The 14,345-nt window shown below is 65.0% G+C and overlaps 1 protein-coding gene across 2 annotated transcripts in view; it reads right to left on the reverse strand.

Annotated features, from left to right (window-relative positions):
- Positions 1-2,723: 2,723 nt before the first annotated feature.
- The window catches only part of PACS2 (phosphofurin acidic cluster sorting protein 2), a 59,968-nt gene continuing 48,346 nt past the window's right edge, over positions 2,724-14,345 (reverse strand). Inside the window, exons 13-25 of one of the 2 annotated variants that reach the window (XM_007451953.1) lie at positions 13,499-13,631; positions 13,088-13,210; positions 12,765-12,871; positions 12,313-12,467; positions 11,751-11,861; positions 11,214-11,322; positions 10,387-10,419; positions 6,777-6,819; positions 5,304-5,346; positions 4,877-5,012; positions 3,866-4,092; positions 3,523-3,636; positions 2,724-2,842 (exon numbers count right to left, since the gene is read on the reverse strand). In XM_007451953.1, coding sequence (XP_007452015.1) covers positions 2,724-2,842; positions 3,523-3,636; positions 3,866-4,092; positions 4,877-5,012; positions 5,304-5,346; positions 6,777-6,819; positions 10,387-10,419; positions 11,214-11,322; positions 11,751-11,861; positions 12,313-12,467; positions 12,765-12,871; positions 13,088-13,210; positions 13,499-13,631 — 1,453 coding nt within the window. The remainder of the gene's footprint in view (positions 2,843-3,522; positions 3,637-3,865; positions 4,093-4,876; positions 5,013-5,303; positions 5,347-6,776; positions 6,820-10,386; positions 10,420-11,213; positions 11,323-11,750; positions 11,862-12,312; positions 12,468-12,764; positions 12,872-13,087; positions 13,211-13,498; positions 13,632-14,345) is intronic. The other variant, XM_007451952.1, reaches the window with a different exon arrangement.

Here is a 14,345-nt window from a genome sequence, read left to right on the forward strand (position 1 = left end):
GGGGGGGGGGGTCAAGGAACAGGTGTAGGGGTCAGGCAACTGGCCTTTGGGAGCAAGTGGCCCGGTCTTGTCATGAGGAACCTGTTCTGGGACAAAGGCCAGTCAGGTCTTCATATCTGGGAGTGAGGAGAGGGCAGCAATGCTGGCCCTGGCTGCTCTGATCTGCCTGCCGCTGCACAGACACCTTTGGTTCTGGGCCCAGAGTCCCTCTCCTTCCGGATCTGCAGCTGTGACACTGACTCGGGACACCGGCCTGCATGCCCTGAGGAGATGGGGACCCAGGGGACCGACACGAGGAGGGAGAAGCTGTGGCCCGGATACAGGGCTGGAGCTCACCTCCACAGGACCTCAGCGAGGGCAGAGCTTGCCCACACCATGCCACCAGGCCCACGAGGAGCCTGGCCTTACCCGAAGGTGGCTGGTGGCTTAACCTTTGAGTCCTAGGGACCATTGGTCACCCAATGGGCTGAGGACCCCTGCTTCTGTCCTGTGGGTCATGGTCTGGGGCCTGTGTTCCTCACATGCCCCCACCGCCCTCCATGTGCTCACGGCTGCACTGGCTCAGTCACAGACGGCTTTGGCTTCTGCGTCACCTTCCTCCCAGGGACAAAGTGCTTTTGTATGTATCCTCAGAACAGCTCCATGAGGTAGGCTGGGGAAACGTGACCATCCCCGTTTAGCCGATGGGGAAACCGAGGCACCGGCGTGAGCAAAGCCCAGGCCTCCAAGTGAGTTATGGTGGTCGGGGTCATCTGCACGACCTCCTGGGCCCATAAACAGTGTGGCCGGTGGGCCCCGTGGCACTGGACAGACCACAGCTGGGCTCTGCAGGCCCAGCGGCACAGGGTGGAGGTGCGGGGTGTCTTCTCCTTGTGGGTACAAGGACACAGGGAGGCGTGAGGAAGACAGCTCACAGTAGGGATGGACGGAACATCAGCCCCCTTCAGCCCCCTTTGGCCCTTCCTCTAAAACTAGCTCTGCAGCTGGAAAGCTAAGTCAAGGGTGTGTCATCTGCACCTCCTTCCTGTTGAGTGTGACCTTTGGAAACTCGAGCAGTAACCAAGGCCCTGAGGCCAGTGGTGGGAACGAGGGGGGCAGGCTCAAGGTCCCCAGGCTGCTTCTGAGTGTAGCTGCAGGTAGATGCTGCACAGGCCGCCCAAGGGGTCCTCAGCTCAGCGGCCTGCACCCTCACCCAGTTCCTTCCCAGGGAGGGGCAGGGCCCCTAGTCCAAGGTCATGTCCAAATGCTGTCTGCCAGCTAGGTCCAAGGCCCTCAGCCATGGATACTCGGACCCTGTACAGCCACCTGGGGGAGGTAAGCAGGTAATAAAATAGGCCATTTTCCATCCGCCGAGTGGGACCCCTCTGTGCCACGGGCTGTTGGTGAGGCCTGTCCTCCAGAAGAGCGGGAAAGGCCTGCAGCCTGTTTGTGTTTGGCACTGTTTCTGAGCACAGCACGTGTGGCTCTCGGCCCTAGGAAACTGGGCTCACAGCCCCCTGGGTGGGTCACCACGGTCCTACCGCCACAGCTGCCAAGGGGCAGGAGCAGGGGGGCTCTTCCTGTGGAGTGCTGGGGTGCAGGCCTGTGGGGCAGTGGGAGGACTGGCGAGGACCCTGGCCTCAGGTGGAGGGTAGGCTTGCCCCCCTCCGCAGGGACCCAGACCACAAACACCTCCGTCCTGAGGAGCCCGGCCTAGAGGTGGGGTCCCAGCTTCACCCACAGCCCCAACGGGGCTTGGCCCCTATGGTCTGGCCGCCTTGTCTGAGCTCTAACTGGCCACATTAGTGTTGCAGATGACAAATACCTGGCTGCCTGGCCAAACACCTCCCAGCCAGCAGGGGGGCTGGGGTGGGGGCAGGAGGTGGCAGCTGCGGAAGCCACTGTGCCCACTAAGTTTGGGGCGGGCACAACTCGCAGAAGCAGAGCGGTGCCGCGGGGACGGCCCGGGGGGAGCAGTGGGTGTGGGGGGCTGGGACCCCGGGCAGCACAGCTGGCTCTGCCTTAGCCCTAAGGGGCTGTTGGGGCTTCAGAAGAGCAACGTCTGTTCGGCAGCTACATTGCAACATGTATTTGAAAGCATTAAAAATATCCGCTACTATAAAACGGCCACGGCCCCCTGTGGCTGGAGTTTACTGGGATCCACGAGTGGGTGGTGCTGGGGCATCTCTTGGCTGGTTGGTGGCTGGGGCCCAGGGCTGGGCTGACTGGCCTGACCGGCCTCTGTTCCACCCAGGACGCCCCCGACAGAAGGCTGGCCTTTGGCCTCTGGCCACCCAGCTCGGTGCCTGGGCACACAGGCAGCCTGGGGTCCGGGTGGCCGCCTGCCGGACCCTGGCTCCAAGGAAGCAGAGTCCTGGCTTTCAGAAAGGACAGGACGCAAAGGCAAGAACCCTTCTTGTGGGGGGGCTGGGTGGGGGGAGTCCTGAGGCCACAACACAACCTTCCACGATTCTCAAGTTCAACACTGTCCGCCTGACCTCCCACCCCTGCCGGAACGTTCTGGTTAATAAGCAGAGCAGTTGTGGGGTCCCGGTGGGGGGATGCCCCGTTAGTTTCCAGGTAGTGAGCATGTTCATACTTAAGACTGTTTTTCTCTGGGTTTTTAAGGGTCTGTCTCTGCAGTAAACTGAAATGTTAACAGAAAAGCAGCTGGGCCCCTCCCGGTGCTCGGCCATCGCAGGGCTGCAGGGCGGGGAGCCGGCGCGGCCCCTTGGCAGGCGGGGCTAAAAGGTGGACTTGGAGTGTCCGAAGATGCAGATGGGGAAGTGCTTGACGTGGGAGGACCACTGGGCCGCCAGCTGGAAGAACTTGACGTCGTTCCACTCCACACCGTCGATGAGGACTGTGGGGGACAAGACCGCCTGACCCACCTGCCCCTCCTCCAGGCCGTGGCACAGAACGAGGCTGGAGGGCCTGACACCCCCGGGGACTCCCAGGCTCCCAGGCAACACTCGCTGGCTCTCAGTGGCCCCGTAGGAAGAGGTCTGGGACGGCCCAGCCCACCTTGCTGACCTTCCTGCCAGCTGCCCACCACCGCCCCCACGGCCAGCCCCTCCCCGACTTCAGGGGACCTGCTTGTCCACAGCCCCTCTGCCTCAGCAGGGGCCTGCAAACCCAATTTGAAACACTCTCCACTTAAACCAGAAAATCAACAGAGGCAGGCAGACTCGAGCTCATGAAAAAAGAAAAATCTCGAGAGCTCCATATTCTGTTAGTTGCAGAGAATCTTCTATAGAAAGTCTGAGATAAAGCACAAAAGACTGAGAAGTTACTTCTCAGAATTGGAAAAGCTATTCCACGCACACAAATAGCCTCATCCACGTGTGTTCAAAGCTCAAACCACGTAACATGACTTCATAGCAAACAAAAGCATTTCCTGAGGTGAACTTAGAAAAGCCACCCAGCTCGGCTCTGGTTTACTTCCATATCCTACCCCACCACACACACTCCCGCTGGGGGACAGAGAGAGAGACAGAGGGAGAGACGGAGACGGAGACAGAGAGGGAGGGAGGCAGCGCTCACCCCGCAGCATGTTCTGCTGGTGCTTGGCGGTGCAGATGAGACGGCTGATACCCTCAATGCACTGGCTTTTGGACTCTACATCCTTGTCCTTGGTTTTCTTGGGCAAAAACATCACTAGGAGGAAAAGGGGCTGTGCTGCCCTCCCGTTGCCCCTCAGGGATGGGGGGCAGCAGGGGCTGTGGGCGCACCTCGGCCCTCGGGCCCTGCTCATCCGGACCCCCTTCCGCACGGACCCCGCCTGCACCGCCCGCCCGCCAGGAGGCCTGCGGAGCCCTCGGGGCCTGCCGGGGCTCTGGCCGGAAGCGGCCCCCGGGCGTCCCGCCGCGCCCGCCGCCCGCCTCACCCTTCTTGTTCTTCTCCTTGGTGACCACGGTCATGGACATGGTGGGCGGGGCCGCGGCCTCGCCGCGGCCGGGCAGCCTGCTGACCTGCAGGGACCGGAAGGCGCACTTGAGCGTGCTCTTGGCGGCGGGCGGCTCCCTCCTCTCCGCGTCCCTCTTCCTGTCTGCGGCCTGGGCTGCCGTCCAGTAATCCACCTGCAGCCCCATCAGCTCGGCGCCGACGCCCTGGCTGTGAAAGACGAGGGAGGCTCACCCCTCCGTCCTCAGCGGGTGACGGCAGCACCCCCGCGGCTGGCCCAGGCGAGGAGGCGCCCGCTGGTGCCTGTGCTGCCTGATGTCGGGGGACCGCTGGCAGCAGCTGAGGACGGAGGGGAGCTCGGGGCCCAGAGGCCGCTGGCGGGCCGTCCTGGTCTCCTGGGGCAGCCCCGTGCGCACCCGTGGCTCCAGCGTCGTCACGATGCTGGGGTCACCTGCCGCCCGCCCACGCTGCCGCTCTGTCTGGCGGGCCCAGGCCCACAGCCCCCTTGGAGGTGCGGCCTCAGGGCCCAAGTCCTCCCTGACCCTGGGGCGGGCCTGCCTGGGTGAGCTCTGCTCACAAGAGCCCCGAGGGCAGCCGACAGGGGCTGCGGACCCCCCACCCACTGTCCCCGCACCTTCTACTCACATCTGAGTTTCCAAAACCCCCTCTGTGTGCAGAGCACCCCGTATTTATACTCTGTAGTTCCCGTCCCTAGGAAGGCAGGGGGTGGGGCGAGGTGGGGAGACACCAGGCCAGGACTGAGCAGTCCAGCGCCCTGAGCCACTTGTCTGATGAGCCTGGGTCGACACCACCACGGCCCCTGCAGGGCCGCTGAGCCCACCTTCCGCCATGACCCTCTGCTTCCTGGCACCCCAGGGTACGGACGACCAGGGACCATGAGGACCTGCCAGTGTTCTCAGCACAGTCCCTGCTGTGCTGGGGGGACGGGCGGCGTGAGCTGGTGGTCAGCGTCCGCCCACATGGCCGCATTTACCTGGGGGAGGACAGGCCCCCGCTCACCGACGGGGAGGAGGGCGGGGTGGGTGAGGCCTCCTTGGCCGCGGGAGATGTGGACGGCGGGGTGGACGAGAGTGCGCTGGAGCCCGAGGGGGCCGCGTCATCTGAGTCACCTTGGGAAGGAGTCAGGGGCCAGTGCTGAGCTCCCCCGCTGCTCTGCCCCAAGCCCTCTGGACCCAGACATGGCAGGGAGGCCAGGCAGCTGTGGGCTGGGTGGGGGCGTGTGTGGGAAGCGGGAGACCCCCCCCCCCCACCGCTCAGGCTGAGGGGGAGCTGTCAGGCCTCCAGGGTCAGGGGTGGCCCATCCATGGGGAGCAGAAGCCCCTCAGCAAGGTGCGTGTTGGTGCTGGGGCTGCCCCGGCCCTCCTGCATCCCAGCCCCCGATGCAGGGATGATGGAGTTACCTGAAGTGGCCGAAGACGGCTCCACTATTCCAACCTTCACCACCTAGAAAGCAACAAGACGTGCTGGCAGTGGCCCGGGGGTGGTGCTGGGACTCCACACCGGGCAGGGACCTGTTTTCCTACCACCCATCCTCCATATGTCCCCCCAGCCCCCAGGAACTCCTGGGGCCGAGCCAGGTCCCAGCCCCTCAGTCTGTGGGGCAGAGCTAAGCTCAAGGGAGCCACTGCCTGCATGGTCAGCCACGGCACAGGCCCTGCTGAGGGACCTTCCTGTGCAGGGGGCGTGTTTGGGAGACGCCCTTGAATTAAAGCAAGCTCTGTGGCCATCCTGCACTCCCGGGACGAAGGCTGCCAGCCGGCCCCTGGCCTGGCCCTGACCTGTGGCCAGCATTCAGGACACACGTGGCCTCCGGCAGGACTGGTGCCCTACCTCCACAAGCAATCTCTCAGGTCCCACACCCTGGACTCAGCAAACTGCGTGCCCGTGAGACTGGCGGGTGCAGACGTCAGCGGGTCAGGTGCTAGAGTGAGGGAGCCCTGCCCAGCGGGGTACAAAGGCAGCCCTGGGGCCTGCTCCAAACCCGCGTGGGCTGCCGGTGGGGGGTGGTGGTGGTGGTGGTGGTGTCCTGGCCCCACCCTGACCAGGGTGGGAGCTGTGTCACGTGAAAGAAATCACGACAACAGCTCCTGCCTCGGTCATGTGGTGGCATCTCAAGTGCAGCCAGCGGGACAGGCCCTCCTGTCACCGCAGCAGCTTTCTCAGGACAGGCTGCTCCGAACCAGCACCCTCCAAGTACAGCCAGCAGCCACCTGACGCCTGAGCAGAGTGAACCATGGCCTAGAGGCCCTGTTGTCTGCCAGGCTGCCGTATGGCCCTCACAGCAGAGGCCGGGCTGGAGACCACGGTGGGACCACAGGCTGTGGACGCGTGGCCTGGCCGGCGAGGAGGAGCCCTTACTCCCTGGCCGTGGGAAAAAGCAAAACCTCCCAACTTACAGGGATGATCCCAGCCGAGCAAGCCTGCCCTGCGGCTCCCAAAGGACAGAGGCAGCCCTCTGCCCCCACCCCAGGCGGGGCCTGTCCTGAGGCCCGCCGACCCTCGGTACCCCCTGAAGAGCCGAGCCTGACACTGGGCCCGGACACCCAGGACGGTGCTGAGAACTGGATCCTCACCCCCAGGTGGGCTGCCTGCTTCCACAAGTCAGGCCCCAGCAGAGCCGGGGCAGCGATACGCCTGGGCTCACCCCCCAACCTCAGCAAGAAAAAACAGAGAGCTTTAGGGTGGGAGAAATGTATAAGGCAAGTCCTCAGCTCAAACGGGTGAGGAAGGTTCTGGAACACATTAAGTTAATGCAAGAAGAGAGTGATTATAAAAGACCTCTTGGCAGATAAACGGTCTCCCAGCAGCAGGTGGAGCCAGCCAGGCGGCAGGAAAGCTTTGGGCAGGGCGCTGCCTGCCCGAGCAGTACTCACCCCTACGAAGGGAATGAACTTCTGAGAGGACTCTTCGTCGGGGCTAAGACGAGGGAAACAGACAGTTAGCGCTCCCCCCGAAGGACAGGCCCTTTCGGAGTGGCCCTGCCCCACCCACTGCCTCGCTCCCACCCTCCCGCAGGACGCCTGGCCTGGACCTCAGACCCGCAAACCCTTCTGACATACAGCAACGGCAAACACATCTCTGCACCGAGGTCCAGAGGCCCACGGGACAGCCCAGAGGGGAAGGGAGTGCAGCTTGGCCCAGGAATCTGCCACTCTAGCCTGGGGGCTGGGGCTCGGGGCAGCCAGCCCAGCCCAAAGGTCTTCCTGCTGGCCCCACTCACTGAGCCCCAAGAGAGGCCGGCTTTCTGTGCCCCCAGGATGCCCCAGGAACAGTCTGGGTCTCTGCCAGTGATCGGGGGTGACTGTCCCAAGCCAGGCTAGGGAAGTTTTCTCCCAGATGGTCTGGGTAAAGCTGGTGCCCACTGTGGGGCGGGGCCTAGCTCCAGGACTTTGACCTCGGTGATGGGGTGCACACGCCACGTTCTAACAGAACGATGCCCCAAGAGGAGCCCGAGGGCGAGGCCGAGGCTCTGTGGGCTGTGCTGCTGTACTGTGCCCACGGGCTCTGCAGGACTTCTGGCAGAACCTCAGCCTCGCCAGAACCGCTGGTCACAGCCCATCGGTGGCAAAGGCATCCAGTGTCCAAGGGCCCTGGGTGCGGGTGTTGGCAGGAGCCGAGGGGGTGCAAACCTGTCTCTTCCTCCCCCTCTTTCCCAGCCAGGGCTGCTCCTGTGGCTCAGCTGGCAGCAGGCTGCCCTCGCCTGGTGTCTGCCTTAGCCTGGGCTGTGGTCCGAGGGGCTCTCCCGCAGGACTGACGCTCCACCGGCGGCTGGGAGAGCGCCTCCTTCTTGGCCGCCTCTGTGTAGGTCCCCAGGGCGGGGCCGGTCCTGGGCCTTCTGTCCCTCCCCCCAGCTTCAGGGAAGATAGGCGCCCCCTCCCCGCTTCCTGGGCTGGCGGCGTCCACCCAGCCGTGGGCCATTTGTCTCATCTCCCTAAACCAGAGCCTGTCGTCAAAGATCGACTCTCCTGTGGGTGAGTCCACACACGCGCGCCACGCAAGGCAGTGGCCCAGGGGTGTCACTCAGGGAGAAGCCTCTGCTCCAAGCAGGCTGTTGGGGGGCCTCCCTGGGCACCAATTCCCGGGACCAGGGGGACCAGGAGCCCCACGTCGCCAGAGCCTTCAAGAGGCCCTCCCCTCCCTGCCCCTGTGGGGGGTGGAGGCCTGCACCTGGCTGGCGGTCCCCATGAAGTGTGGCCACCAGCGGGCCAAGTGACCCTGGCCCAGGGGCCAGCACAAAGCGCTGTCAGGCTGGTCCCGGCAGGAGTTGCCCCCCCACACCCAGCACCACAGCACCCATCAGCAGGAGCCGCCCCCCCCCCAAGGCGCCCCGGGGATCTGGGCACCCACGACCTCTGCCCCGGCACCACCCACCCCACCTTCGCAAAAGAGACAGCAAACGTCTTTGGGTGAAAGACCCTACGGGTTCAGTCCATCCAACTGAAAATGACCAGATTACCACTCTCTCTCCCCCTTGCAAGAGTACAGTTGGAAAAAAAAACTTCCCTTTTTTCATTTCAAGCAACGACAAATCCTGCGCCCAGACCTCCTTCTGCATGCAGGGTGGCAAGAAGCAGGAAGCCGGGTGGGGTCCTTGGCCCAGCGCACGGGAGGCTCGGACCCTCAGGGCTCCCACCCTCAGCGAGCCACTGCCCGCCCCCACCCCTGCCGCCGCCCCTCCGCCCCCACGATCGGCACGCAGGAAGGCAGGCAAACGGGGGCCTCAAGAGGCGGGACTCAGGAGACTACACGCCACAAACGCCAAAGCCAAGCTGTGCCCCTGGGCCATGCAGACCATATCCAGAACGCGGCACGCGCCCGGCGAGACGGGGGTGACACCAGCTTCCACCGAGACCCCTCAATCTGGACCCCGGATGCGGAGGGGCACACGTGTTCTTGGCAGGGGCAGCGGACAAAACTCCTAGGGCCTGAGCCTTGGCTCTGCGGCAAGGCCCCTGGGCGTGGCTCCTGAGACCCGCACGTGGGGGGAGGTGTAGCGTGCCTCCACTTGAGGTGGGGGGGGCTTGGAGGCTGAGGGGGCGCAGCCCACACGAGGCCGGTGTAGAGGCGCTGGGAAGCCCTCTAGCGGTTGCCCGGGGGGACCAACGGCGGGTCTGAGCCCAGGCCGGGAGCTGGCGCTGGGCAGATAGGCTCCTCCCTGCAGGTGCCCTCATGGGGCCTGGGCTGGAGAGGGACCAGAAGGGCCGTGCCCGCTGCCCATCCTCTCCTGCGTCTCCTGACTCCTCCAGGTGGACAGCAGCCTGTTCTCTGTCACAGCAGGCAAAAGCAGACCTGCTGCGCTTCCAGACCCAGGCTCCAAGCGTGGGTGGCACGCTGCCTTCACAGGGCTCCACCCAGGGCAACCGGAGCCCCCACCCGACCCCTCATGCCGGTGTCACCACTGTAACGCGGAGGCGGGGGCACGAGGCATGGAGGAGGCTCGGGGTCTCCTAAGCCCCGGCTCGAGGCTCACGAGCGCCAACCGCAGCACAGTCGAGAAGCTGTGGCCCAGGCAACGAAGCATGCCGCGGACTCCTGGCGCCTTGGCTAAGGGCAGGGGGGCGGGGAGGGGAGGGAAGCCGGCGCAGGCCCACAGGACAGCCCAAGGGGTCAGCAGGGCACACCACGGCTGGTTTTTCTCTAGCCCCTGAGGCTTGTTTAGCAGGACAGTCCAACGAGCTTAGACCCCTCCTCCTGGTCTGTCCCAGGGCCCAGCAGAGAGGCCACTTGGGACCCAAGGACCCTCCCCGGGGGGCTTTCCCAGGAGAGCAAATAACCTGAGACCCATGGCAGAGAAGCGCCCTGAGGGACCCAGCGCAGGACGCCAGGCAGGCAGGGGCCCTGTGTGAAAGGGCAACTCTGGGAGCATCCGGAGCTCAGCTCCCAACGGACAGCCAAACCGAGGGTGGAGCCGCCTCGGGGGAGACAAGCACTTTGCCCGTGTGCGGCAGTCCCATCCAGGTAAACACGGCCCGGAGCTGCTCTCTGCCACCTGGGTGCAGGGTGGCAGGGGCCTGGAGCTGGCCACTGACCACTGCCGTCACCCAGAGCGAGCTCCCCATCCCCTCTCCCCACCGCCCCCACGTGTAGGGTCAGCATGAATGCCATCCTCCCCCAGCTGCTGGCACCGTGTGCTGGGAGCAAAGCCCACAGTCGGAGAGTGGTGCCAGCACCCGGCAGCTCTCGGGGTGAAACCAGCCCCTGCTGCTAATTTAAGAGGTAACGCCGCCAGGCTTCAGAGATGGAGCAACTCAGGGAGAAGTTCGATCGGCCACTTCTGAAACCCAAACTCAGGACTGAAACAAAGAGCCTGCCCGGCGACTTGCAGGCAGCAGGCTTTTGTCGCTGCAGCTGGGTGGGGGCCCAAGAGTGCAGGCCTGGCTAGGACAGCTGGCAGTGCACCGGGGTCCACCTGCTGACACTGCTAAACAGCCTCAAAGACCAGCCAGCGGGCGGAAGGGGGCACGGCCCCAGGGACAGCAGTACCTGAGGGTAAAGTCAAAATGAAAGTTCTTTCTCCTTTTCAGAAAGCCACCAAAGAGAAAAACATGACGTTATTACATGCTCAGGTGCGACGAGGCACCCCCAGGCATGGCACCAGCACAGTGGTCCCCGTGCCCCTCGCAGAGGAAGAGCCGGGAACCTTGCGCTAGGCTGTGCGCTGGGCACCTGCAGAGGCTTTGGCTCGATTCTACCTCCGCCTCAAGAAGCCATGCACCGCCCCCGACGGGAGCGGGGGTGGGGGTGGGGGGGTGCGTGTACTCCATCAGCCCGGGAGTGGTCTGCCTATTCCTGCCCTTCCCCACCCGGACGTCTCTGGCCGGGAGCTGGCTAAGGGGCCGCTCGATCCCCCAACCTGTGCACCCAGTCCCACCCCGTCCTGGGCACGGCCCCTGACCACCGTCCTGCACTGGGCGGGGTGAGAAACGGGTCTCCCTGCCAGGAAGCCCTGCTGTTGGAGGAGCGTGTGCCCAGGCTGGAGAAAGCAGGTCGTTGCTAGGGGCCAAGCACCAGAACCACTATTCTTGTAACTTTTATTACCGGAAGTCCCAATACATACAACGAGAAAGAAAAAGCGACCGGCTCATTCTAACTCCGATTCGCATCGGGAAAGGGTGCGGTGGTCGAGAACTGGGGGCTGCTCGGATGGCTCACAGGCTCCCCCTGATCCCAGCTTGGCTTCCCTCCCGCAGAGCCCAATGAGCAAGCCAAGGAGATGGGACAGCGAGAACTGCGGGCTCTGCCCACCGAGACCGCAGGGGGACGGCAGGTCGCTGCCACCGCCCCACACCCGCCCAGGCCCCAGGAGGTACCTCTTCTGCTTGTAGGTCAGCATGGCCTCTGCGATGGGCAGCTGGTGGGCGCAGTTGGCCCCCGAGATGTACTGCGTGATCCTCGACACAATGTCCGGCGTGTCCTGCACTGCACGAGGAGACCAGGAGGGGTTCATGGGGTGCTGCACACCAGCACCCCGAATCCAGGCGGCCACGCTGGGGGCGGCTGAGCGGCTCCTCTGGCCGCCACCCTCACGGGGTCCTGGGGAGGGCAGCAAGGCCTGTCCAAGTCCTGAAAAGCCCTCCCCGGGGGCCCGGTCGCCAAGAACCTCTGCGGCTCACGGTGGGCAAAGGGAAGCATCCTGGCGGAGGCTCCACTGGCCCAGCCCGCTGACCCCACCTCCCTCCCAGACACTCAGGCCCCAGAGGGGCCTGAGAAAGGTCACATCTCAGGGCACAGCGAATGACTCGGGTTCTCATGGAGGCTTGGTGGGGTGGGCGCCAGGGCTGGGGGGGCGTGGCAGTGTGGGCTCGAGGGCGGGGGCGCACGGGGCACGGCCGGGGCCGGGGCCTCACCGGCGCTCTGGGCCTCCAGCTTGTTGAACAGGTCTCTCCAGGTCAGATCCTGGAAAAAGTTGTTGTACCGGTAGTCCACGGAGCCCAGGTATCTGGCCACCGGGTGGGAGCCTGCGAACCAAGGGGAGAGCGTCAGAGCGTGCGGAGCCTGCGCGCCGTTCCGCGCCTCCCCGATGACCTCGGCCCCCAACCCCCGGTCCCCAAGGAAGTGGCTTCTCGGCCTCCTTGGAACACAGATCACTCGGCCGGACCAAGGTGTGTCCTGCACACCAGACGGCCTCCCGTGCTGCGGGGAGGGGTCTTCTCTACACCTCAGCCCTTTCCAGGAGACAGATTTGTTTGCAACATATTGCGAAGCCGAAAAATGGGATTTGGGTTTTGATTTGCAGAGGATCTTGGTAACTTTAAGAGGTTAATAACCAACCCCTGCTTGGCACTTTGACAACAAATCCGAGCCGACATCGAGTCGCCCAAGCTGCGGGGCCTGCGGGCGCTCGGAGGGAGGGCGGACACCGCTGCCGGGCATCCGCGTGGCTCCTGCGGAGTCAAGAGCGCCCCTCACCCAGCGGGATGACGAGGAAGCGCATGTAGCCCAGCCAGTCGGGGGTCTTGTGAGACAGCTGCTCCACGAAGAGCCGCAGAATGGCGCTGAGGTAATGCTGCGCTCCCGCCACGGCGATCTTCACGGGGGTCGGGGGCTGGGAATTGCAGTTGCAGCTGCGGTCCCGCAGGCAGGACGAGAGGGAACAGACGCCTCAGGGAGCCGTCCCGCCGCGAAGGCCGCCCTCGCTGGGCCCGAGGGAGGCCCCAGGGCGCCCCTGCTCCCCTCCACCCGGCCTCTCCCGCGGCTCACGCTGATGGAGCCGCCGGAAGCCAGAAGCTCCCGCCCGGGCCACTGCTCTCCACCCGGCTCTGGCAAGACTGCGGGTCGGCGGGGCGGAGCCACACAAAACGCTGGGGTGCGGAGATCCCCAGGGACTCCCGGGCGGCAGCCGCGGAGGGTGTGGGACTCACTATCTCTGTATCCGAGAGACGATGGTGCTGAAGGCCGCCTGGACGTCGGCAGCAGAGCACGTGCACACCACGGGGAGCGTGTGCCGCTGCAGGACGTCTGAGAGGAACTGGGAGGCGGGGGAGGGTGAGCCTCCGAACCACCCACCACCAGCCTCGCCTGTGAGGGCGCCTCGGTCAGGGTCCTCAAACAGGCAAGGCTGGCCAGACACCCCCGCCACTCCATCCTGCGGGATGGACGCCCAGCCCCTGGACGCTCCACCCTGCAGAGGCTGCGCTGCCCCGCCCCCTCCCCTCTGCGGAGAGGATGCACCGCCCCTACCCACCTGCCCCTGCCAGTCCGAGGTGTTGACAAGAATGATGTTTTCGGGGAGCTGGTCATCGGAGATGAGGATGTGGTTTAACTGGTCATACACAGTCTTCCTGGGGATCTGAAGACACAGTGCCCGCTGAACCCAGCGTGAGGGGAACTGCGCCCGCCCCTCACCTGCTCAGCCCACTCCCTCTCCAGCAGCCACCTGGGAGCGCTCAGACACACGGCCTCGCTGTGGACAGTGGCCACGGGCTGAAAGCGCTGCAGGGCCACTGCAGCCCACGGGCAGCGGGGCAGCAGCAGCAGCGGCAGTGGGCTGTCCCGACAAGCCGTCCAGGTAGAGAACAGGCGCCCTCGCCTTGGAGCCGCCCGCCCTGGGACAGCCAGGGCTGGCCGGGGTCCCCGCCCTGGGCTGGGCACCCACCTGCAGCTGGCTCCGAGTGTCCGGGCAACGCTCGTTGTCCAGGCTGTTGGCCCGCTCATTCTGCGGACGCGCCGGCTGCCGCTCCTTCAGCGACGTGCTCCGGCCCCGGCGGCCGGCCTGCTTCCCCTCGGCCCTGTGGGGGAAGGGACAGGCTGGGGCAGCCCGCAGGCACTCACTGCCCCAGGCAAGGGCCACCCAGCAGCAGAGGCAGCTGAGGATGGTCGTGGTGTGCGCTGTCAGGCAGCAGGGCCAGAGGCCACACAGAGCCCACCAACCCCAGAGGGCCCGAGGGGCACCTGTGGGGACTGAGACCTCCCACGCCGGGGCACAAGCCTGGTGCAGCCCGGTGCCCGGCGGCCTGGAGCTCCTCCCGGCCCTGACACAGGCCTCTGTGTGCCCCCGCCAGGCCAGTGCCAGCGCCCAGATCCACTGCTTCTGGAAACTTCCTGTCACAGAAACATAAGACAGGGCACCCTGGTGCTCGAGGTGCCTGTCCTGCTGGGTCTCACGCCAGGGCAGGGGCTGCCATCAGGTGAAAAGCTAGGCTGGGGGTTTCAATACCAAATGCCGTATTAATGCTGGGTTTTGTTTCTCGTTTCTGTGAGTAGACTTGCGTGGGGTGGCAGGCAGGCGGTGGGCAGTGAGGGCTGATCTGTGGGGTACCACACTTGAAAATCGGGGCGTAAGGCCTTATGCAGCGTGTTGAGCGTCGGCTGCACGGGACCGCAGCCCCGGGAGAGGGCGGGGCGGAGGCCCACACCGGCTCTGTGGCCCTCCAGGGGGCAGTGAGCTGTGGGGTGGGATCCGAGGCCCTGAGGCAGTGGTGGGCATGTGACAACTGCGGCCG

Source organism: Lipotes vexillifer, unplaced genomic scaffold (genome assembly GCF_000442215.2).
Source record: "Lipotes vexillifer unplaced genomic scaffold, Lipotes_vexillifer_v1.1 scaffold3102, whole genome shotgun sequence".
Classification (NCBI taxonomy): Eukaryota; Metazoa; Chordata; class Mammalia; order Artiodactyla; family Lipotidae; genus Lipotes; species Lipotes vexillifer.